Below are 24,796 nucleotides of genomic sequence, written 5' to 3' on the forward strand. Positions count from 1 at the left end.
AGTGTCTTATGCTTGAATTTCAACAAAATAAGGGCTTCACATTACAGGCACAGGTTTGTATGTGGCATAAAGACACATTCCTGACATACAAATTTTTAAAAACTGTACCATATATTAGCTGGAAAAGAATTTTTTCCCCCTACGCAGAGTGTATTTGTTATTTAACAAAAGGAACAAAGGAAAATAAGATTTAAATTAAATTAACTATTTTCTCCCCATATATTCAACCACACTATCAGACTGCAAATGTAATCAAAGCCTCTTTATAACTGTAGAGCCATGAAAGGCTCAAAGACAGCAGAATGGACACATCTGAGACTTATGTCCACTTTGTGCTGAGCCCCTCTCAAAATCAGGCGCTTGCATACAAAGCAACTGTATGTCTTGTGATGACATCTACTATACTTCTGCATGTACTTACTGTATAGTAAGTAATTATGGATATATTCTTTGAGCATGCTCCTATAATCCAGACTACAATTTTCTCTCCCTCTAAATATATATACACATAGAACCTTTTTTGTAAAGGAAAAAAAAAAGGAGGTACCAACACTCAGCCAGCTCCCCACTCCCCCAGCCAGTCCCATGGTTGAGGCTGTGGAGGTGCTGGTACTCAATACCGGCAACTTCCGGCACAAAAAAGCACTGTACGTACATAGCTACATAGATAGATATATCCATCTATCTATTGATCTCTGTATCGATATAGATACAGCTATAGCTATAGATACACACAATATTAATATTTTTATAAACTTATATAACATATGCACACAGCATAAACATTAAACATATGCATACATCTGTTTTCAGTACACAGTATGGGTTATGCAGCTGTACTGCATAGCCAGCGTATTACTATGTGTACAAGCACTGAAGGTCTACAAGCAATACATTTTAAAAGTAGTTTTGTGGTACTCTATAAACTGGTGAACAATATAATCCCTTCAAACAACCTAAAACTTATTTGTAAAACTAATCTGCAGCAAGTGTGCGTTCTGTAAAATTCTCTGTAACTTGACTTTATCTGTTCTTTTTCTCAAACAAACAATGAGATTTTGTTCTGAGCTGTGTTTAAATGGGGCCCCACTGCTGCATTGGACTATATCTGGAATATCATTCAAATAAAATTCAACTAATACTTTTCTCCTTGGATTGAAATAGCAATTTCTAATGAGACATGCTACAGCTCCATTTTAGTAATTTTTCAGTCTGAAGTATTAGTTTTTTCCTTTTTAAGACAAAGTGCCAGTCTATATTGAAACAACAAACTCCTGTAGACATGGCATGCATATGTGTAAATTTTAAAAGGTTTCTGCACATGTGTAACTAGGTGAATATAGTTACTGTATTTTCTCATCCCTTATGTCTCTTATAGCGATCTTTCTCACAGGTCACAACAGTGTGAGGGTATACTGATCTATAGCCTCTGGACTCTCTGAAGGGAGCAGACTTCCTTACCACCCTTAAACACCTTTGAACATTTTTTCCTGCGCACAGCGGGCCCTTGTCCTGTGCTACAGCCCGACCACCCACTGTTGCTTGTTGACCAAACATGCAGTGCCTGGAGCCTGCACTGACACAACCAGGATAGGATTCCTTTCAAACACACTGCATAGAAGAATTTCAAATTGCTGAGGCAAGAAATTAAGGGAGTACTATAAATGCCCTTAAAATTAACCCGTATCAAGAGATAAGTTACTCTGTTTTGTTTGCTCTCAATGCGCTCTCATACATATTTACAGCTATCAGAGATTTCAGACAGCCAGTAAATAAAAATACTAAGCAGTCCATTCAAACAAAAACAGAAAATCTATTTTTTAGTAGATCATTTCTTGTTAAGTCATAGCAACTGATATTTCTGGAATACACTTTAAAAAAACCTGTGCAAGAAAGTTTTATATTTAAAATAGCAATTCTTAGGGAAAAACAGATTTGGCATAACAAGTAAGAACTTACTTTTTTTCATTTCCAAACTAAAACCTGGCAATTGTGACTGTTTTTCATAATCAAAATGGGCAACCCTGTATTTTAGTCCCAAGGACCCAAAACAATTGAGCTGCATTCAAAACTTAGTACCAGGGTTAGGCACCTACGTAAAAGTGATTTTGTTTTTACCGGTCTATTTTAATGGAGCTGAAGTTTATGGCATTCCTGACAGTCAGTCCACTTTTATTTAATCAGATGAATAAGGATTAGAAGACTAATTTTAGCACTGGGTGAAATTCTGGTGACTGATTTCAATGGGGCCAAGATTTCATCCCAGTTTGTAAATGCTGACCTTGACCTAATTGTGTTTCTTTTTATTGTCACATCTTTATTGTCTACAAAATAAAATAATTTAAAATTGACATATTAAGCTCCAGCCCCATGACAGCCTGCTATTCATACTTGCTTTGAGTAACAGAACAATAAAAAAACAAAACAAAAACCAATCGACCTTCCCACCCCCCCAATAGCCCCAAAACACTGTAATGATCAATATTTTAATTTCTAAACTAATAACTCATTCACAGTTTTGCTGGATGTTCACTGTCACTGAGTATTTCTGCAACTGATAGGGGATGTGGTTAAGACACGAAATGGCTCCCAGCTGCAAGAAGTCTTCTTCCAGATGTACAGTAAGAAAAGGCAGTAGAAGAGAACCAGCTGCTAGGATAACAAATTGAAAAGGCCCTTTTGATACAACCTTGTTGGCCTGTGCGGTCTGACAAAGAAAGATTATTCAACGCAAGGTGAATAGAACCCTAGTATGGTACACAAGAAAGAGCAAAGTGGTATAAGCATTTGCCTCTTTACTTCACACTACGTACAGCTGCTGTTATTCTGGCATCAAAAGAAAACATATCCTTAAGACAGCACACACAGCTGAGCGCCATATTAAAAGTGCTGCCAAAACAATACCACTTTAGCATCAAGATACTGTCTGAAAGTGGTACATTATTATGTTTTAAAATTGATAAATGTGTTTGTTTAAAAAAAAAAAAAAACACTCAGTGTAGATGGGATACACATACCAACCACACACTTCATACTGCAGCGAGTTCATACTATAATTGTGTTAGCATTTCCATAAGTCTCTATTTTAGATGTTTGAAAAATGGTTACATCTTTGCTCCGATACTGAATATCTCACCTTCATTATCAAAATATCTTCACATATTAGCTACAATCATTTAAGATAAATTACATTCCTTCCCTGTTTAAGTTCACATGATCACAAGACCCATATAGCCAACAGAAAATTTCCAGCAATAACTATGAGACACAGAAAACATTCTTAATCTCTACAGCTTCTTTTCCTCATATTCACTTTATTTCAGCACTGCTTTTGGTACCACTGGACAAATTTTAAATTAAAGCTTATTTATTTGGCAGCCAGTTTTCTTATATTCCGTATGGTTCCTTAAATACAATAAGCCTGACTAGGAAAAACCTAAAGCAACAGTGAAAAAAATGAATAAGGGTGTCAAAATGATAAAGAAGTGGCAAAATACGCTTAATTATTTTATCTGTAGGGGATAATGAAGGCATCTAAGCATCAGTTTTGAACATAACTAGACTCCTCCAAATGGTAGCAGGACCAATTCAGACTATGAAACCCAAAGGCTGTGTCTACATTAGACCCCAAAGAGGGCATGGTAAATCATCCTGAGCAGGGAATACTAATGAAGTGCTGTGTTGAATACACAGCACCTCATTAAACTAATTCTCCCAGTGGCAACTTTGAAGTTGCAAACTTTGAAGCACTGGTATGTCATGTAGCCGCGGGCACTTCAAAATACCAGCGCGACTTCAAAGCGTCCTTACTCACAAAAGTTGTACGGGTACTTTGAAGTGCCCACGGCTACACGACATGCCAGCACTTCAAAGTTTGCAACTTCAAAGTTGCTGTGTGGAGAATTAGCATAATGAGGAGCTGCATATTCATCACAGCACCTCATTAGTATTCTCCATTCAGGCTGATTACCATGCCCCCTTTGAAGAAGGGGGCTAGTGTAGACACAACCAAAGTGAAATATTGAGTACTATACACTTTACTATTCACATACCTCTCAGTAGATATACAAGCTGTATCTACTTTGAGCAGACATTAAGATCTCATAACACTTTTAACAAGGCAAACTTCATTAGAATAGCAATTAAAAACTTCTCAAAATTCTCTCTCTCTCCATTTTGGCGCATCTTCCTTGGGGAAGATAATCCTGTAGACTGAAGTATTGTCTACACTTACTGTGACATCAATGCTGCAGATATGGATCTCCCAAGGGGTTGATTTAGCATATCTAGTAAAGACCTGTTGAATTGGCTGCTGCTCATGTTCCAGTGAAGTCCGATATTCCAATGAAGTGAGAAGAGTAAGGGGACTCTGTGATAACTCAAACTAAGGTATGTCGACTTCAGCTACACTCTTCATGTAGCTGGAATTGTGTACCTTAATTCAACATTGCCCCCTAGTGTAGACCAGGCCTAACTGATGGAAGGACTTTGGCTCTACCTACAATCAGTCTTTCAACAAATTGCTGGCCTAATGCAGTGCTGCAAGTATTTATTTAGATCTAAGAAGGCTCTATCTAATGCTCTGAGTAACTGTTTCATAAATGTAAAATTAAAAAAAAAAATATAAAGGACTGCTCATTCCACCTTCAGAGAAAGAACTTTTCAGGAGAAAACAGTGAAGGTTACAAAATAAACTGAAATCTCTCCTCCCATCACTCCCATTCCAAAAGTTTGGGAAAAAATACAGTTTTGACTATCCAGAAGATTAATTCTTTTGGCATCTAAGTTCAAATCTGTCAGAAGAACAAGTGACTCCACAAGCAGGTAAGAATTTAATGGGCAACTGGGGCAAAATTTCCTAATGAGTCTAGAAGATATTGGCACAGGCATAGTTCCAAGTTTGCATCCACCTATGAAAACTTATTGGAAGAGGCTGAATTTATTTGTGGGCATTATGTGAGAAGGAAGATACTCCAGTGGTTAGAGCATTAGCATAGAATCTGAGAAAGCTGGGTTCAAGCTACTGCTCTGCCATAATCTTCCTACATGATATGAGCAAATCACTTAGGGCCACATTTGGTACTTGGAAAAGTGCTTAAGTACCTTTACTCCTCATTTTTTGTATTCCATGCTTTCAGAGTGATCAGTAGATTTTTCCCTTCTGATGGAGACAGGGATGGTACCTGTTCGGCAGCAGGCAAAAGGTGAACTTCACTCGCATTAAATGAAAACATGGCTACACCTGGTACCTGATGATGCAGACATCTCCCAGAGCTTTCAGACACACTGTTTCCATAAGCTGTACTCAGCTCAGTTAAAGAGAGGCATGGGGGTCTTCTCACTGCACCACGGTCTTCAGTTGGGCAAAGATAATTTGAAGTATGTGGCTCACCATTTGGAAAAGCTCCATGGCCTAGTATCTTTCAGAGTACATGGTGAGAAAAAAGGATATTTTCACCCACAGCTACACTGTAAATATTTTACATTGGCTGGGAAGTTATGTGCACTGATGGTAGTGGGGAACTTCTCATCAGCTCTATGCCCTTCACTTGCCCCTCAGTGTCGGGCTTTAGCAGTTTAAAGAAGAAGGAGCCTTGCCTTGCTCTGGCCCAATGAGGTGAGGCTGAGGAGGCTGGCGGCAGCCCCGGGCGATGTGGCCTTCCTGTCCACAACTATAGCAAATGAAATGGCTTCTGGTACCATGGGCACTAACATTAGGGGTACTTCCACCACTTCCCTTCTAGAGTTTTGGGGTGCTACCCTCCCTCTTGTGCCTTGTCGCAGTACTTGTGCCTCCAGCTGTCCCATTCTATCATGGCTCTGTTTCTGCAGGATTGTCAGTTCTTGGACCAGCCCAGTTAGGCCCTTTGCTGCCTCCAGCATTGCACAGTCTGGGGTGTTGGTAAGTGGAGGTGCCTTGGGAGCAGCTTGCACAGCACCATCTGAGAGGGCAGCATGTTGCAGGCTATCTACACCAATACTCCACATGAAGATGGACTGCAAGTGATTAGGAACACTATTCTTGATGTTCCCACAGCAAATCTGGAGGCCGACCTACGTAATTTTGTTCTTATCCACAATTATTTCCAATCTGGGGACAACTTATACCCCCAGATCAGCAGCACTGCTCTGAGCACCTGCTTGGCCCCACAGCGTGCTAACATTTTCATGGCTGACTTTGAACCAAGTCTCCTCAGCTCTTGTCCCCATTACCTCTCCTTACTTACACTACATCCATGACACCTTCATCATTTGGACCCATGGTAGAGAAACACTGGAAACATTCCACAGAGATTTTAACAACCTGCACACCACCATCAACCTCTACCTTGACCATTCCACACAAGAGAGACATTTCCTGGACACCACAGTACAAATCATTGATGGCCAGATCAATACCACTCTCTACCCAAAACCCACTGACTGCTAAACTTGACTACATGCCTCCAGCTTCTGTCCAGCAGAGACCACATTATCCTGTGGTTATAGTCAAGCCCTTATACACAATCACATCTGCTTTGATCCTTCTGACAGAGACCAAAAACTTTAAGATCTCCACCAAGGATTCATAAAACCTAATTACCAACCAGGAGAAGTAAAAAAAACAAACACTGACAGGGTCAGACAAATACCCAGAAACCAGCTACTTCAAGGTTGGTCCAAGAATGTCAACAACAGATTATCATGTCCTACAGCCCCCAGCTCATCATCAGCAACCTAAAACCTACACTGGAACATGACGCTACATTCTGAGTGGCTCTAGGCGAGAGGCCTGTTCTCTCCTACAGAAAACCACCTAACTTCAGCCACGTTCTCACTGGCATCCACAGGCCATACCACATTCATAACTAATCCTGGAACTTTTCCTTGCAACAAACCCTATTGCCAACTTTGTCCCCATATTTATTCTGGAGATACCACCACTGGACCTAAAAATGTTAATTACATGATTAGGGCCTCATTCTCCTGTACCTGAACCAATGCTATATATGCCATCATATGACAGCAACGCCCCTCTGCTATGTACATTGAACAAACTGGACAATCACTTTGCCAAAGAATAAGTGTACACAAAGCAGACAATATGAATCTGATTACACACAAACCTGTCAGTAAGCATTTCAGTGGCGTGGGCCATACTGTTAAAGACCTGAGAATATGCATCTTACAACAAAGACTAACAGCAGATTGCAAAGGGAAACATGTGAACTGCAGTTTATGTTCAAATTTGACACTCTGAGGCTTGGTCTTAATTGAGATAGTAATTACCTCATCCATTACAAAGACAGCTTCCCTATCTTTGATATTCTTAGTGATCTCAGGCAGGACACTTCGTAATTCACTCCCCTCCTTAGCACCCTTCATCCCCCAGCCCCACCCCCAACTTCAGTTCCATGTATTTGATGTGTCAGTTTTTAATTCATTTTTTTCTTAATCTCTGTATTATAAAACCATCAGTGCTGTGCTGGAAATGGCATATCTCCAGACCTGAAGAAGCGGGTCTGCCCCATGAAAGCTCATCATCTAATAAATTATTTTGTTAGTCTTTAAAGTGCTACATGTCTGCTTGTTTGTTTTGTTAGAATACAGACTAACATGGCTACCTTTCTGTTACTTGCTGGTGGCAGAGACGGTGCTCAGTTACCTGGTGGGATTGCGTATCATTGCTGGATTCAGTTTGGGATTGGGGTCATTGTCTTGTCTATCTAGAATTGCTCCTCAACTGAGATTAAGGGTACTGGTTCAGATCTTCAAGTGTTGGACTATAAGCAGAGAAGTCCTGTAATCAACTCCTGTTAACTGTTTTCCAACTCTGTAAACCCACTGTGAAGGTTGCAATGGTGCCAGCCATGACATAGTAGTCCATTAATTTTAATGGATTTATTTATGGTCTTGTTCCCTGTCTGAATATCTTATCTGAGAAATGAACTGAAAAATGCACCCAAATGCTTCAGAAATCTCCGCTCCCTAACATACTTTGTTAAGATTCTCTTTCCTGCATTGTTCCCCTTACTTCCACCCTCAGAAAACAATCGTTTACCTAACAACAAGTATAGTTTTTATGGCACCTGGACTCTCCCATCAAAGATTTCTTTAATTACACTAAGGCAATGTCTATACTAGACATAGCAGTTGACCTCTGATACGCAATTTTAGCTACGCCAATAGTGTAGCTACAAATTGACTTAGCAGTTGATTACAATGGCCATCTACACGGAAGAAGGTTAACAGGAGTGTTTCTGCCATTGATCTTCCTTAATCCTTGCCACTTGCAGGGAGTTCTAGGGTCAACTTTGAACCCAGAAAGTGAAACAAAACCACAGAAGATCGACCCTGAGAGGATCGACCCTGAGAGGACCCTAAAACCTCTGTTATCCCACACTTAACTAACTAGCATTTACCTGTGTACCCCACGTGCTTCAAACACTCCACAGTGAAGTACTACTTTTGAATTGTTGAGTTTATGAATTTTACTTTATTCAATTTATTGTATTCTAATTCTTTGAAAATTGGTATTCCATTGGTGAAGTACAACTCTCAATTAACCAGAATATCTGATTAACCAACATCTTGTGTTCCCACAACATGCTGGATAACTGACTGGATGTTTCAGTTGTCATCTTCTTCCTCCATATCAGGTTGCCAGATAGTTTTACACAATTCAGAGCTTGACATTACTTTCCCACTGAAATTGAAAGTTAACTACATAAATTTGCAATTTGAACAGAGAATAGAGAAGATTTGAAATTCAAGGAGCAAACTTCAGGACCTAAGCTTGCCACCTTTTCCAAATTACACTGACAAACTTTACACTCTGTTGTCATGGCTCAAAATTCTCACACATCCAAGCTACCACTAACTTTTCCAACTGTGCTCAACTAAAGAGTTTTTGTTTTTTCCTTTGATTCACTGTTGTGAATCCCCCACACTCATTTGGGAACAAATATTTATATATCTATTTAAACTACAGCATACAATAAAAAGTGAACGACATGAACATCTACCTTGCCTTCCTTCTCTACTTATGTCTAGTAGAGGTTTTGAGATTCTGATGATTGACAAGCAGGATAAAGCAACTATAGGGAATGATTATGTATAGTAGGGAAGTAAACATAATCCTTGCCTATACTAAAGATTTGTCCTGACTATAGCCGCCAGTGATCTGGTTGGTGTAGCTGCACCTTTGAATTCCCTAGTGCAGACAGTCAAATACAGTATTTATACATGAGGAGCTCTTATAGGAGCTGACACAGTCCATACACTGCAGGTTTGTTTGTTTGTTTTTTTCCCTCCATATAAACTGTCTGTTGATCATCAATAGATGAAATAGGAAAAAAAATTTTAGAATCACTGACATGCTAAATGCCTCTCTCATCCTTGTTAAGTGAGACACTTAACTAATAATTGTAATGTTAAGCTATTCCCCCACACACATCCACCACACTCCTTTTAAAAAAAAAAAAAAAAAAAAAAAAAAAGACACCTCAGCTTGCCTTTGAAGAGCACCTTTCAAAATCCTGTATGGATGTTGCTGTGGGGGGCTAACCAAAGGCTTTCCTGGCAGGAAAAGCAAAGGCTTTGGTCTAATTTTGCATCTGTTTCTCAGGAATTTAAGAGATGAATTAGATTTGTATTAAAGTAATAGAAAATGTTTCACGTGTAGCAATCCAGAGTACTGGTCATCTTTGAAACGGATACAGTTTAGCTTCAAAATACTTGTAATGCTATTGCAGTACAAAGTTGGGAAATACATCATAAACACTTATCTTCCTCCTACTGGTTAAATTTAATTCTATGTATCAAATCTGTGTTGTACAATAAGTCAGTAGAAGAACAATCTGGAATACCAATGACTAATGTTGATATTCTTAATGTGGCATAGTACTCTTCAGCTCTGTATCCTCATGTTTATAAAATGAAGAGCACCATCTGCTAGAATAAGCATATGCTATGTCTGTTAAACTGAAACCTTGAAAAATAACTAATCCAGTGTTCTAGAGAATATCAAACTTATGACTGAGCTCTCCTGCCAAGTACGTGCTATACAAAAGAATCTTCCTTGGAAAAGGGAGCTTTTAATAGAAGACTGCAATCTGAAAATCGGTTACCAACTTCACTTGTGAAATGGCTTCTGAATACAGTTCAAATATAAATAACTTTCTTCTCTCAAGCACCTCATTTCAAGTTCTATAGGTAAATTAGATTTCTCAGTTTCATGTATAACCAATTTTACACCTGGAATGGAAAGACTGTTATTTATTGAACTGCCTTTTAATCTAATTTACTTCTCTAATCCCATTAATTTGAGCTCATTTAATATGTATTTATCACTTGTTCTATCCATGTATAAATGTATGTGCTCTGAAGACTAAGGTCAATAATTTCCTTCTGTTCGCTTCCCAGAAAAGCTGCTAACACAAAAAAATATGCTTTATATTAACATTGGAAGGGAGATAAATTGCTGTAAGTTTCACACCTTATCAATTCTATTAGCAGTAGGGTGATTGTTATACAGAGGTGAAGATTTTTTAGGCAAATTAGGAAATCTGACATACGCCCTCTATTAATTTTAATGAAACATGTCTGCAAGTCTTTTAAGCTATTGTTTCTTAATCTTTTTGACACAAGGAAACAGCTTGCTGCCTTCCTAACTTGTGTCAGAGAGATCTCAGGGACTGGTTGGTGCAGGTCTGCAGACTGGTTGTTGAGAAACAGTGTTTTAGACTGCTTCAGGAAAAAAAAATAGCCTCAATCTCATTATCTTCCTCTTTTATTTCTCTAGATAAGAGACTAAAGGATGATTACTCTCATTAAGTCCTCAGATGAGATGAGGAATAGAAAGCTTACACTACATTTTTATGTGGGTCTTATTTTTTGGGGGGAGGGATGTACCTAAATTGGTGAATTCTTGAATGAAAATCCCTCCTACTATTGCTGGTATATGGTATGCAGCAAAATCTGCTAGGATTAACTGGCACTAAAGGTATATGCTGTGCGTGCTCTACCCACATTTCATTAATTCATGTTTCTATTATCTTTATCATGTTCAACACTTTAAGTATCTGTTGAGCCTTATATCTCACCTGGTAACCTCTTTGGAAGAAGAAACATGAATAATTCTTGGGTAAATAATGTAACAGACCATGTTACATGGTGAGCATGGTAATGAAGCGCCTGGAAGTGCTAAGTATGAAAACAATACTTGCATCAGCAACACCAGTGAAAATGAAGATCACCGAATAGTTGATGAACCTATTGGTAAAACTGAATATTTGGACAATGTAGCAGTTTGCAGCCAATCTCTAAACTGAGACTCAATCAAAATATATGCGCATGAAGAACACGAAAGCACTGTATCATCTCTTACTATATATCAACTGCTGCAAATTCAGTATTCCACTAGACTCCAGTCTGATGCATATCCATGTATTACTGGCATATATACTGACAGATAGCTGTATTCACCAATTAAAAAATCAATACCAATTAAACCCAACATGAAGAAATATTCCAAGGGTTAGACCGAACCTTCGCTGAACATATAATGCCATTAAAGTAAAAGTAAAAAGTTATGAGTAATTTTAACCTTTGCTTCTGTGTTTCGCTATGTATAAGAGGTCTAAAGCAGAAATGCACATGAATTATTATTTTAATCAACCTTAACTTAAGTAAAACTAGCGAAAGAGAGGGTAGAAAGAAAACATTTCCTATGCAGCTCAGTTGGTCAAATGAAATATGAGAAACTAGGTCGAATTCTTAAGTGTCAAACTGAAGACTACCCATAAACTAGAAAATAATCCTTGCCTTTTTGCTCTTTAATGTAGCTCTCTTTGCAGTTGTGCATGAGTTGAAGAATCCATTTGTGCTGTGCACCAATACACTGCCAGGCAGGGTCCCCAAAAGCATGAAGATCAGACAGGTATCTGTAAAACCATGCCCAGAAATTGCAACTTATACATGACATACTGAAAACTTAAAATACAGCAAAGTTTAATCAAAAAGAGCCTTTTCTGTACTTGTGTGGTGGTGGTGGTGGTGGTGGGGGCACAGACAGAGAGGGAATGTTCTTAAAGCTCTAGTAGATTTTTAAATGAGAATTGTTTGCACTATAGACTACAACAAGTTTTGCATTTTCCCTTCCTAATTTAGTGGAGTCAAAACCTTATCTGACCACTTTCCTGCCCCTGAAAAAGAGAGAACAGAAGCAGAAAGAATATATATATAATTAATAAAGCATTAATATATAGCATTAGTTATTCCTCCAGTAAAGCACCTGAAACCAAGTTTTCTTGAATTACCTGTAAAGATTTTAGTTCAACGTTCTGTGTTTGTTGCAACCACTGCTGACATTATAAGCAGCTATCTACTGTGTTTTTCTGCACTGATTATATCATCTCTTTAATCCAGAATGTGAATACTAACAGATGAGTAAAGAAGGCACTAGGATTTGGGGATGGGGGCTGGTTTGTGAGAGAGAATGTGTGTGGTGAGAGAGAGAGTAGAGGAACATGGCCTTAAGTTTGAAGCGGGGGGGGGAGAAACAAATCATCATATTTAGACAAAAAAAAAAATCAAACTTCTGTGCTTGCATGCATTTGAGCACAATAGAGACTGTAGAAGTTCATGCCCAGCATATCTAAAAACTAAAGTATAGGTCTTTGAACGTATTTGACAACAACAACAACATGTTGAACAAACGAGCCTGCAACTGTCACCAAGCTAAGTTCTTAAGTATTACCAAATCTACTATTTTGTATACTACAAAGTTCCTTGCACTACCTAAACACAGACTGGAGATAGCAAGATGAAATACACTGATTTAAGAATGTAAGCAGTACTGAATACTGCATAGTTCTTTCACAAAGCTAAATTATTACATCTGAGTTGTGCTAATTGATATGACTGCAAAATTCCAACTATCTTAAGAGTTATCTGTGGTATTTGAGGGATGTAGAGCAAATTATTTTTGTCAAAGTACGCTCATCATTTGGACAGACAAATTACTCTTTAAAAATGAGCACTTGCGTAAGATTTACAAATCACATGCTCAACGACATCAATTTTCAAAAGAATTTAACTCTGCAGTTGACTCAGTTAAACTTTTCCACTTTAAAAAGAAAACATTTGCAAACTTTGAGAAAGATGTTTAATTAATAAAACGAGGGACTCCTGAACAGCATGATGCAGTTATTAATCTAAAACATGACCTACAAAAAGAGAGAAAAATGGACTGATGCTTTTTAGTGTCTTTTTGATGAAGACATTAATTTCATTTGGAGGTAGAAGAACAATTTGTTGTGTTGATTGCATTCACACTAGAATACTCAGGAATTAGAGAATTCCAAAATGTACCAATGAAGGAAAACAATTTTACTGAGAATGAAAATTTTCTGTTCAAACTATTTTAAAATCTTAGGTTTTTTTTTTTAAATATTTATGTAACTAAGATTACTTGGGAGAATAAAAACTGTGTAGTCCATATACATGAAGGAATTTTGCATTATCACTATAATACACCTATGTAAACCTGTAACACAAAACAGTGTACTACAGTCAAGCGGGGCTTTCACTGGTGAAGTTTCAGCTAGTAATAAATTATATTAACCAGGACTGAAATAAGGCCTATGTTGTAACTACAATTAGCATAGACATATTGGTGTAAGCTTCCTTAATGTAGGTAGGGCTATTCTTAAGGACCCAACACTTCTGTTACTTCAGTGAGGGTATGAAGACTCCTAACACATGCTACTGCACCTTACAATTCAGACATATGAATGGTCACTGTCAGAAAAAAAATTATAATTTAATGATACAAGCCAGCAATGTACTTAAAATACTTAACTGAGCATGAGTAGTTCTATTGACTTCAATGGCTCATAGGATAAAACTTCAACTCAAAGTATTTTTCTAAATCAGGGCGTAAGACTCCAATCATGCAACTTGTTCTGTGCACACATAGCTCTCTTGACTTTAGTGGGTATCCTGAGGTTTTGAGATTGTCTCAAGAAGTGGCTAGAGTGGCTTTTGGCCTCTGTATCAAAGGACCTGTGTCAGGACTGAGAATGGAAGGTATGTCTACATAGCTCCTAGCAGCAAGTCCCCCAGCTAAGACAGACTTGGGTTATTGCTACTGCACTAAAAGAAGCTGTGTAGACAGTGTTTTGAAGCTTGAGCTGGAAGATTGGGCTTTGAAGTCCACCCTGTTCCTTACTCTTCAGAGTCTGAGTTTTTGCCTGAGCCACTATATTACCACAGTTGTTTTTAGCATGGTAGCATGAGCTCTGTCAACCTAAGGTGAGGAGGCATGGTTCCACAAGCTGTGAAATGGTAGGCCTAATGTCCAGGGGCCAATGGTTTTGGAGAAGGAATAGGGCATGTTGTTTTCCTAAGTCCTTTCCTGAGGCTCTAAGAGATTACTCCAAATCAGGTGGGTGACACTGGTAAAATAAAAGGCTGCTGATGTGAGAAGCTCAAAAACGATTTCATGCCATCAGCTTGTGCATATTCTCCCTTCTTTGGGCATGTTGTTTTAAGAAAAATGTCATTAGGAATTTCTATCTACTCATGATCTAAATAATATTACTCCTTTTTATATGAGCAAGTGATAAAAAACCAGCTCAAAATGTAATCTGAAGAATAAAATCTTTTGACTAGAATTCAAATTAACAACTTTTCAGTATTTCTAAATCCAAGACAACTTCCTTTTCTTGCCAGATCAAGATGGATTATTATCTACTGACTGTGGAGACCATTTTGATATCTGTATTCTCAATGACTGATTAAAGTTTAGGCTCAGACTGTGGTAATTTTTATCAGAACCTTACTATAAAAACTATTTTTTCAAAGCTTTTTAACAACCATTTAATGACCAATAGTTGGAATTAGATTTCTCATTCTAGAGGAGTGTCATTTATTACTGCCATTGTTTACACAGACTTGATCCTTGGGTTGAAAAGAAATCAGTGTTTAAAATGTACTAAAGTCTTCATTGTGTTATCTTGGAAATACACAGACATACATCAGATATTCAGTATAGCTGATAAAAGTACTAAGTAAAGCATCACCTTATATAACGTTTTTGATCATGTAAAGTTGACGGAGTCTCAAGCAATTTATCCAGAAGAAGATCTCTTAAGGCTTCAATTCGTGTTTCCACTTCCGCATAATCTATGAATATAAGGAACGCAGAATTCCAATTCTCTTATCTTTGCTTAAAGTGTCAGCTGAAAATTTCAATATTTTCTCAGAAAAATCTCACAGATTTGGGAAAAAACTGATGAATTTTAAGTAGTTTTTAAATTGTATTAGCTCTTACTAGATTAATCTCCAAATATTACCAAGCTATTATGTTTCTCCTTGGAGGATTACATCTAAAAGTTGCATTATTAGTTCCACGTTCAGCACTCAAGCCTGCATTATTTCCCCTGTACATAGGGGTCAAAACCTAGATTTACATATGCAACCAGAGCCCCTGCTAACTACCATAAATAATATTTCCTTAACAGCTTCACTGCAGTGTTCAATTTGGATTAATTTTGTTTTTTCAATGTCACTAATTTCACTACATGGGTGGCATAGCTGTTTGTTCATTTTCTTTCTCAAATGGAATTTTTTTTAAACAAATTGCAATTACAAATGAGTTTTATGCCGAATTGGATCTTTGCTCTTAATAAATTTCTAGACTCAGTAATTTTGAATTAGATATTCCAAACAATCACTTCATGTACTCAAGCAAGATATACGTACTCTTTGCTGCAATTTACATCTGAAAGAGTTCTGTAAACAATAATTTTAGAAAAATACAAGCCTTGGCTTTGAAGCTGTTTCATAAATATACCAAGAGAGGAACATTCTAAGCTGTATCCTGTAGTTACTGAAACCTGTTTTATGTCTAGTAATACTAAGCCTTTAAAAAAACTGGCTGCAAGTTCTATTATATATACTACAAAGTAATATGTATCTCTCAGACGGAAAACTTGCCAGAAATATTGTTTAAAGTAATTGTTCCAAATTCTAAAGAGGGTGCCGTATAAACAGAAGCTGAAGCCCACATAAGGCTTCTCACAGTACTACATGTTCTTTATCTTTCCTGTTAAAAATCAGCAGTCATTTGAAATAAATGATTCCAAATCTTACATTTTTTGAACACTTGAACCTCTGTCTTCCCAAACAGTGACTTGGCTTTTTCATAGTCATTAATCACCACATCATAATCACCCTTTAAAATAAAAGAAACATTAGAGATTTGTCACTATAAAAAGATATTGTAGATTGATTAAAGCAGAAAAAACAAATTTGTACTTTTATTTTTTTAGAAACACCATACCTTTTGGATATTTCTTTCGATATTAAGAGGAAGGTTGAAAAGAAATTTAAAACGTTGAAGGACATTGAGTGCATTTCTTGTTGAATCTGCCTTGTCTTTGCGACCCAACACTTCCTGGAATAATGTATCTGCAGTGTTACTTGCCCCTATTTTAAAGGAGGGAGAAGAAAAAGAAAAAAGTAGTCACTGCAAAATAAGATCACTATATAGTCCTCAATAACTAACCTCATTTATCAAAGGATGTGTTACTTATAAAGTAGTGATAACTGCTAACACTTCAATGATTTCTGTTCAGCTATATTAAGCAAACATCACAATTTACTGAAACACTATTTCAGTGGTGATCTTAGTCTTTTGATGTGGTGAGTCTTCTGTTCAATTAAAAACAACCACATTTTCCTAGTTCAAGTGCTTAAATTCACTGTGGTGATTTTATAGTTTGTTTTGGCCATCAATCTAAATGTTAGTTAATCTATGCCTTTTAGGCTATTCAGTTGTCAGAGACTGGGGAGCATTCTAAAACAGAACATAATGAAATTATACTTGTTGAATTCCCTAGCTGCAAGACTTAGCATGTGGGGGTGTATTTCTTTTCTTTTCTCCTTTTTTCCCCCCCCCTCCATGTGCAGCTATATTAAGGGTTGTTTTTCAGTTTAATTCTAGTAACTCCTAGTGTTTTTTTTTTTTTTAAATAGTGGTTATCCTTACCTCTTTGGCATTAAAATGCTTCATTTTTTGAAAATAATTGATATGATAATTACAGACACACTTAAGCAATTATATAGAACTCACTTTTGTAACACCATTATACAGGGATTTGATCATGTTTGCATTGCAGTCAACAGTGAAATCATCACTGCCTTCACTGGACACAAGATCAGGCCCCTATATTAGCAATAATTTGTGAATAAGAACATCTAGATTAATCTATTAACATTTACTAATGTTTTAAGCAAAACACATTTCAAAAGAGAATAAAATTATTTTCCCCCAGACTAAAGAATGTATCATTTTGTACCACAAATGTTTTCCATAACTATTTAGCACAGAATAATAAAATTTCCATTACACCCAGGAAAATTCGTACGGAAGGTGAAATAGTTGCAGTTTTCAACTTGTAACTTGTTTTTAATTAGGCAAAAAAGAAAACTGTTTTAAGCCTTTTAGATTCCTGCCTGTTAAAAAAAAAAAAAGTGTCTACATTATCTGGTCTAGTGACTATACTTTAAGCAAAGATGAAAAAATTACATCAGTCTCACTGGGTGGCTTGCATGCCATTTTCTCTAGTCAACACTGTGGGTGGCCTGCTCATGTTAAAAGTAGCCTTTGTAAAATAATTGTTAAATCTAAATAATGTTTAAACTGTTGAAATTTTGAAGCCCTGACGTAAAAACCTTTGTTTTGTCAGGACAACCATTTCTACTAAATGTAATTAATGTAAAATGATTTAACTGATGAAGAAAAATCCCAAAACATAATATCTAACTGGACACTTAAAATACAGACTCTGAATAAAGTGCCCCCCCCCCAAAAATACCTGTTTTATTATATTTTCTAATACATAAGGAGAATCATTGTTTTATTATAAAGCACAATTTACACATACATTTACTAGTTACACAAGGAGCCGTTTATTACTTTCTGGTAATTATATTTATAATCAAAAAGCATTTTCTCTTTACATAAAAGGAAACTTCTTAAAAAGGTGACTAAGCTGCAGAACTGCACTTGGATATTTGTCTTTAGTTTAAAAGAATCCATACCTCAATTCCTTGAAAATATAATATACTGTATTAATCCTCTGTATGATTTTAATACATTTGCTTTTCCTTATTATTAATTATTTTTAATTAAATTGTTGAAAAGTAGCAAATCAAGTTAGTTAAATGTCATCAAATTCCTTAGCCTACGCAAGAAAATGTTTCTCTTTTCAGTTACATAAACTGAAAAGTTAATCACTGTCCTTTGTTTATGACCTAGTACAAAATTTTCTGTAACACTCAAGAATTCATCATCTCCAACTATACATGATCAAAAGCTAGTGCTTCAGATACCAGGTGGGTCCTGCACTGGGGGTGGTGGTGGGGGACCTAAAAAGTATCAGACTTTCTGTATAACTGCCTCTTTAAAAAAAAGTCAAGTGCTCACTATTAAGCAATTTTCCTTCTCTGACAGACTGGGCAATTAAAAAAAATATGCAGACAGAAGAAATTGGCAACCATATAAGTACCACATAAGGAAAAATAACTTTTAAAATATACCAAATTCTTATAAGATACTATTCTTCATTAAACCCATTCCTGTATGCAATACAATTATTTTATATGTAAATATAATAGCTTATCAAACACAGAACACTACACACAGACCTGTTTCTGCCTCAGTTATCACTCATACCCTGTACCTTGCAATTTGACGCACCCCACAGCCAAATCTGTGGGTGCATTTGAAGGTGGATGCAAAAGGCATTAGACAAATTTCATAATTTTAATACAGAAAACATTGTGCCACCTCCCCCTCCTAATTTGTTCAACACCCAAAACTCAGAGATTGTTTTTGAAACCATGCTGACAAAACCTGAACTGTGAAAACACTGAAGACGACAATCCTTAACAAAACAACTAATGAAATTTTGAACAAAATAGAATCTGGGTTTTCATTTTAAGCTTCTTTGCATAATCTCTCTCTCTTTCTAAAGCCCATGCCCTGGCCCATCTAGCCTCCTCCATCATTACTTGCCCACTTCCAAAGGGACAGAAAATCTGTTTCTTTTTTCACAGCAAAGGAAAAAAAATCACTCTGAAGTGGCTGGCAAAAGCTACTCTAACAAATCTGCTTGCAAAGATAGACAACCTCCATTTGCTCGACTAGAGAGTGATCACGGGGTCTACTGTTAATCTCATGTCTCTGACGAGCAGTTCGAGAGAAGGTGCATGAATGGATCTAAGTACGACACAGTTCTGTTATATTCTTTTACTATTATTAAAATTTAAAAATTTATTTTGGTCAAAAGAAAAAAGCTCTCAATGACTTTACATGTGGCTTGTTATGAATTATATGGCATTGTGGGTTGTGCCTACAATTTTGACACACACATATTTCCTATGTGTTATCATTTTGCCTGTGTTTAAAAAAACCAAAACAAACAAAAAAACCAAACAAAAAAAAAAAACTCCACACCACACAAACCACAGGACAGAAACTTCTCAGATAGCAAATTGAAAATACAGGCCGAACCTCTCTAATCCAGCACTCTCTCATCTGGCAAACTCGGTAATCTGGTATGATTTTAGTTAGCCAGATGACCACTTATCACTGGTGTGGGCAACCTTCCCATGGTCCCATGAAGTTTGTCCTGGCTCTCCATGTTCTGTGCTATTATTTAGCTGTAATTTACCCCTAAATGTCTTCTAAGAGCCAAGTAAGCAGTGGAAGCATTGGTAATGTGCTAGATTATATTGACCTTCTGCCATCTGGCAAATTCTCTCGCCCAGCACCAGACAAGTCTCCAGGGTGCTGGGTGAGAGCGGTTCAACCTGTACCAAGTTTTATCAGATCAAGGAAGAAAAAAAAACCATGAAAAACTGCACCGAAGACTGTTACATGAAATGTGTTGTTATAGAGCCTGTGTGGAGTCTCTCTTGAAAAACTATTTTCTTTCTCTACACACATTATCATTGTGTAGTAAGACACCAAAGTATCCTGACCAAAACCAATATGCTTCCATGTCACTTTTCTTATTTCACACAACACTTTCAGGCTTTCAGACACTGGGTCAGTTATTTGGATGTAATTCCCTGATTACTGATACAGTACTAAGGGAAAAATTCTTTCCATCATGGAAAAAAATCACTGTGAAACAAAGTAAAATGATCCTGGCAGCAAAAACTAGAAACTAACTTTTGTGACCTGGTGAAGCATGTATCAAGCAACAGAAAATTTAAGTATTCTTTCTCAACTTGATCATACAATACGAGGACTATTTCAACAGAATGAGTTATCACTGACCTTTTCAAAAGCCCTAAATTCCTTTGGAGCACCAGTCCCAATGTAATCTGAATAACTGAATATCAAATAAAAATATATATTGTAATAAATCTAGCTATTGAGAACAATTTCAAGCTGCAGTTTTCTCTTTTCCTTCTGCCACTGCTGTAATGAATTGCATTTAATTCCACTCATCATCCTAGATACACATTTCTTTTTTATTTTTGGTGTGTATACTTTTTAAAACCAAGATTTATCACTTGAGAAGCAGGAAAGCAATATTTACCTTACAAGCCTCCACTTCTTCCCCATTGTTAACTATGAAATTGATACTGCACTCTTGAAGCTCATGGCAAAGTTCCCACTGATTTCAATGAATGCAAAATCAGGTCCCAAAAATTATCACTATGCAAGAATAAATGCCAGGAAAAAATTTACTGTTTTCTACTGAGTGACAAATTCCAAGACACATATTAAAGCTTTCATAAAGCATGAAGTCCATAAATAGCTGCTAGTAGGAGGACAAAACTCACTGTTCAGTACATTCTCCAGTTTTTGCGTCATGGATCCTTCTACTTTTTCCGTTCCATCCGCTTCTAGTTTTTGATGGATTGCTGGAATAAAATGTCTAGTTAAAATGCAGACCATTTAATTTGATAGGAATACATTACCTCAACCTGATACTTTAAAACAGCTTTTCAAAAATGTTAAATTAAGAGATACTTTTCTTGCTAGACATAAGCAGCTCAAAGACATTATGAGAGGCACCATGATCTGGTGGGCTACAGGGTAAAGAGCCAGACACTCCAGAATTTAGTGTTACTTTGCCACCATGTGACACTGCACAAATCCATTAATCTCTCCAGGTCTCAGTCCAGCACATCCTAAAAGATAATGCTATAAGAAAAGTGTCTTTTTTTGTTTAAAAGAAAAAGTGATGGTACTCAGCCAGCTCCCCTCCTCTTCTACCCCCCAGCCGATCCATGGCTACCAAGGTGCCAGTCCTCAGTACCGGCAAGTACTGGCATAAAGAATAGTACTGTAAAGATTATTACTTTTCATAGCCTTTTGAAAATGTAAACAACACATAAATGGTGCATGTTATCACAACACTGGAAATTATTTTCTAGGTGTGACCCTAACAGCATCCCAATGCAAGAGTTTAAGGAGCTCACAGATAACAGGTAATGAATTTCAGCTGCCTGAGCAGTTCAGAGTGCCCCAATTTATTAATGTTCCAAACTGTCTTGTACGTGTTATGTGAAAACGAACACTACATTGATCACTAACATTTCTGTGTGCTATATACACAGTAAGCTCCTAAGAGACCATACAAATGTGAAGGAAAAGTGGAACTGAAATGGGTTTACTAGAAATAAGAACAGCCATACTGGGTCAGATAAAAGGTTCCTCTAGCCTGGATCCTCTCTTCCAATAGCAGCCAAAGCCAAGTGCCTCAAAGGGAATGAACAATCCAGGTAATCATCATGGCTGGGTCTACACTTGCCTCCACCTTCGAAGGGGGCATGTTAATAAGGGTGACAGAAGATTACCAATGAAGTGCTGTGGTGAATACGCAGCACTTCATTAGGCTAATGCTACCTGCGGCAACTTCGAAGGGTCAAACTTCGAAGTACCGGCCTGCATGTAGCTGTGGGCACTTAGAAATGCCCACACTACGTCGAAGTGCCTTTACTCCTCAAAACGTGATGCTTCGAAGCTGCTGCGGGGTAGAATTAGCGTGGTGAAGTGCTGCATATTCACTGCAGCACTTCATTAGTAATCTCCCGTCGCTCTGATTAACATGCCCCCTTCGAAGTCGGGGGCAAGTGTAGACAAGCCACATGTGATCCATTCCCTGTCACTCATTCCTACTTCTGACAAAGTAATCTGGGATGTTAGTAAACAGGTTTCTCCCTAAGACTAGGCCAACAGAGGCACGTCTACATGGCTTGCTGACTGCCAGCAGCAGCCTCTGCCGGCAGTGAGACCTCATGTGGCTAAGCTAATTAGCTGTGTGATTATGCTAATGAGCAGCCACTTGCTATTGCCAGACTGCTCATTAGCATGATGCTGCTGACACTACAGGTCAGTGTAGACTTAGATATAGAGGGGAAGGAGAACACCACTTCAGTAGAAAACAGACAAAATGCAATACCAGTAATATGAAGCAAATGGAACAATATAAATGGTCAAACTTCCCCATAGAACTGTAACAGGATGTGCTTTTGATCACCTAAAGCTGTTTATTAATGATTGTATGTAGTTGTGCAGATTGCCAGAGATCTATTAAAAAAACAAAAGAAATCTTAAAATGTGACAACTACTCATTAAGTATGAAGGAGAAGAAAGGCACTACAAGAATGAAATGGTAACACTGAAACTTTCTAACAAAACAGGACGGGAAATTGTGGGCATGTCTCTTGAGACTTTATTAAAAACAAAGAAGTTGTTCTTCAAGAAACAGTAATTACTGGGATCTTAAAAGTGTACAACACGAGGTACCTAGTAAGATTCACCTGCAGAACACTCTGATGGTTCAGCACCCAAATGCTTTTTTCAGTCCCTGTATCTGAATTAGACAAAGTACTTCGGCATGACAATCCTCACGTTATGACCAAGATAAAGTAATTTGTAAGTGAGAACTAAGTTCATCATCACTGGCAAGTCAGGAAGCAATAAAAATGAAGGACTTTATAAGTTGATGGGAAAAAGTCTGCTGTAAAACAATACATGCTAAACACCAGAGATCTAAGACTGAAAGTTTATTCTGTGTTCAGTGATTAAAGTATTGCTACATTACTTGACTGTATTACTCAACAAACAACCCACTGAGGATGAGATTTTGGAAAAGCACTTTCAAATGCTGCAGAACACAGAACCTCTTTAGGTACTTGGTCTTAGAGTGAAATATAGGAATCTGCCAAGCATATTGCTCTTATGACATGGTGCCAAGGCCTCTGTACAGCATAACAACTGAATCCTTTGGCTTCTCATCTTCTTCAGGTTCCTCCATCTTCTGCAGTACGTGAAAGACACTGGTTCAGTGTTTGAAAACATACATACATGAATTAAAAAAGGCTAATGTGTGCAAGTTCATTTAAATCCATTCATACCTTCAGTTTAATGAAGTACAGGTGAAATATCCCTGGCCCAGCACCCTCGGAACCACACTGGTCCTGAACATGGTAATTTAATGGACTAAAGGAGGTCAAGGCAAATCCCTCTACTGCCGCTGGCTGTGGGGGCTCCACTCTAACGGCAGCAGAGGCTCTGGCATTGAAGGAGGAGGGTGGGAGAGGGGACACTCAGAGGCAGGACAGCAGTGGAGCCCCACAGCTAGCAGCAGAACCCTGTGGCTCTCAGGCTGTGCCTCCAGCCCCTGGTTGTGGGTCTCTGTAGCCGCCCTGCCTCTTCCCCTGAGAGCACCCCACCTCAGGGCTCCAGCCCCAGAGTACCCATGGATGTCAGAGCTGCATTGTTGCTGAACAAGGGAAGTCCGATTATAGAGGTCCAACCTGCACATGAAGATCATAGATATCTATAATGCACTAGTCTAGGACCCTCAGCACCTGGCCAGTGCCAAGATAGAGATCTGCTGAGCCACAGGAGGTCAATACTGTCTAGCTCATTACCAACCTTACCACTGCCAACTGGGCTCTTAGAAAACATTTAGGGGTAAATGACATCTAAATACCAGCACAGAACAGAGAGTCAGGACTGGTGGCTATAAACAAACTTTATGGGACCACAGGAAACTTGGCCACACCCACGATAAGTAGACATTTGGCTAACTAAAATCATGGCAGACCGCAGATGTTGCTGGACCAGAGTATGCTGAACAAGGGAAGTCCAAATCTGTATCAAACAGATGGGTGTATATACAAACTTTATAGTGAACATCCATTTACTGCAGTTCCTTAAAGTTGTGCTGTGTTAACTACACTATAATGAATACACATAAATATGCTCATTTTCAGCACCTTTTCTCTAAGAATTTGAGTTTCTTCTGTATCTTCTTTATAACATCCGATCTTGATTTATATACTATTTCTGACCTCTACAAACGACTTCCTTTTTGTTTACTAGTCAACAATGCTGATACTTTGTTTTCAACATTTTAATCCTCACAACCCCATATTTTAGAGAGATGACAACAGGCCAAACCAAACAAACAAAACCTAAGCAGTGTGGATAAAAATTGAAGACTTTAAAAAAAAAAGAACACTGACAAATTGATTTTTAAAATTGGATTTTTTTATTTAAAAAAAAAAATCAATAAAATACTGAATTGCTCATTTAAAAACAACATTTACAATTAAATCTCATCACAGACATGCTATACTTATACTTAACAGTCATAAAAAAAAATTAAAGGCTCTGATCTGTCCAGCCTACCTTCTATTTCTTGCCTCTTCAATGTTCTGAGCTTTCAATTTCTGTTTCTCAGGAGACTAAAAAATAACATGCCCAAAAGAAGAT

General features: G+C 37.5%; 1 protein-coding gene across 4 annotated transcripts in view; it reads right to left on the reverse strand.

Annotated features, from left to right (window-relative positions):
• The window catches only part of EXOC2 (exocyst complex component 2), a 193,232-nt gene that overhangs the window by 110,347 nt on the left and 58,089 nt on the right, over positions 1-24,796 (reverse strand). For all 4 annotated transcript variants that reach the window (XM_074985929.1, XM_074985926.1, XM_074985927.1 and 1 more), the window contains exons 7-11: positions 20,848-20,928; positions 16,328-16,473; positions 16,138-16,219; positions 15,066-15,168; positions 11,806-11,924 (exon numbers count right to left, since the gene is read on the reverse strand). In XM_074985929.1, coding sequence (XP_074842030.1) covers positions 11,806-11,924; positions 15,066-15,168; positions 16,138-16,219; positions 16,328-16,473; positions 20,848-20,928 — 531 coding nt within the window. The remainder of the gene's footprint in view (positions 1-11,805; positions 11,925-15,065; positions 15,169-16,137; positions 16,220-16,327; positions 16,474-20,847; positions 20,929-24,796) is intronic.

This window comes from Carettochelys insculpta, chromosome 2 (genome assembly GCF_033958435.1).
Source record: "Carettochelys insculpta isolate YL-2023 chromosome 2, ASM3395843v1, whole genome shotgun sequence".
Lineage (NCBI taxonomy): Eukaryota > Metazoa > Chordata > Testudines > Carettochelyidae > Carettochelys > Carettochelys insculpta.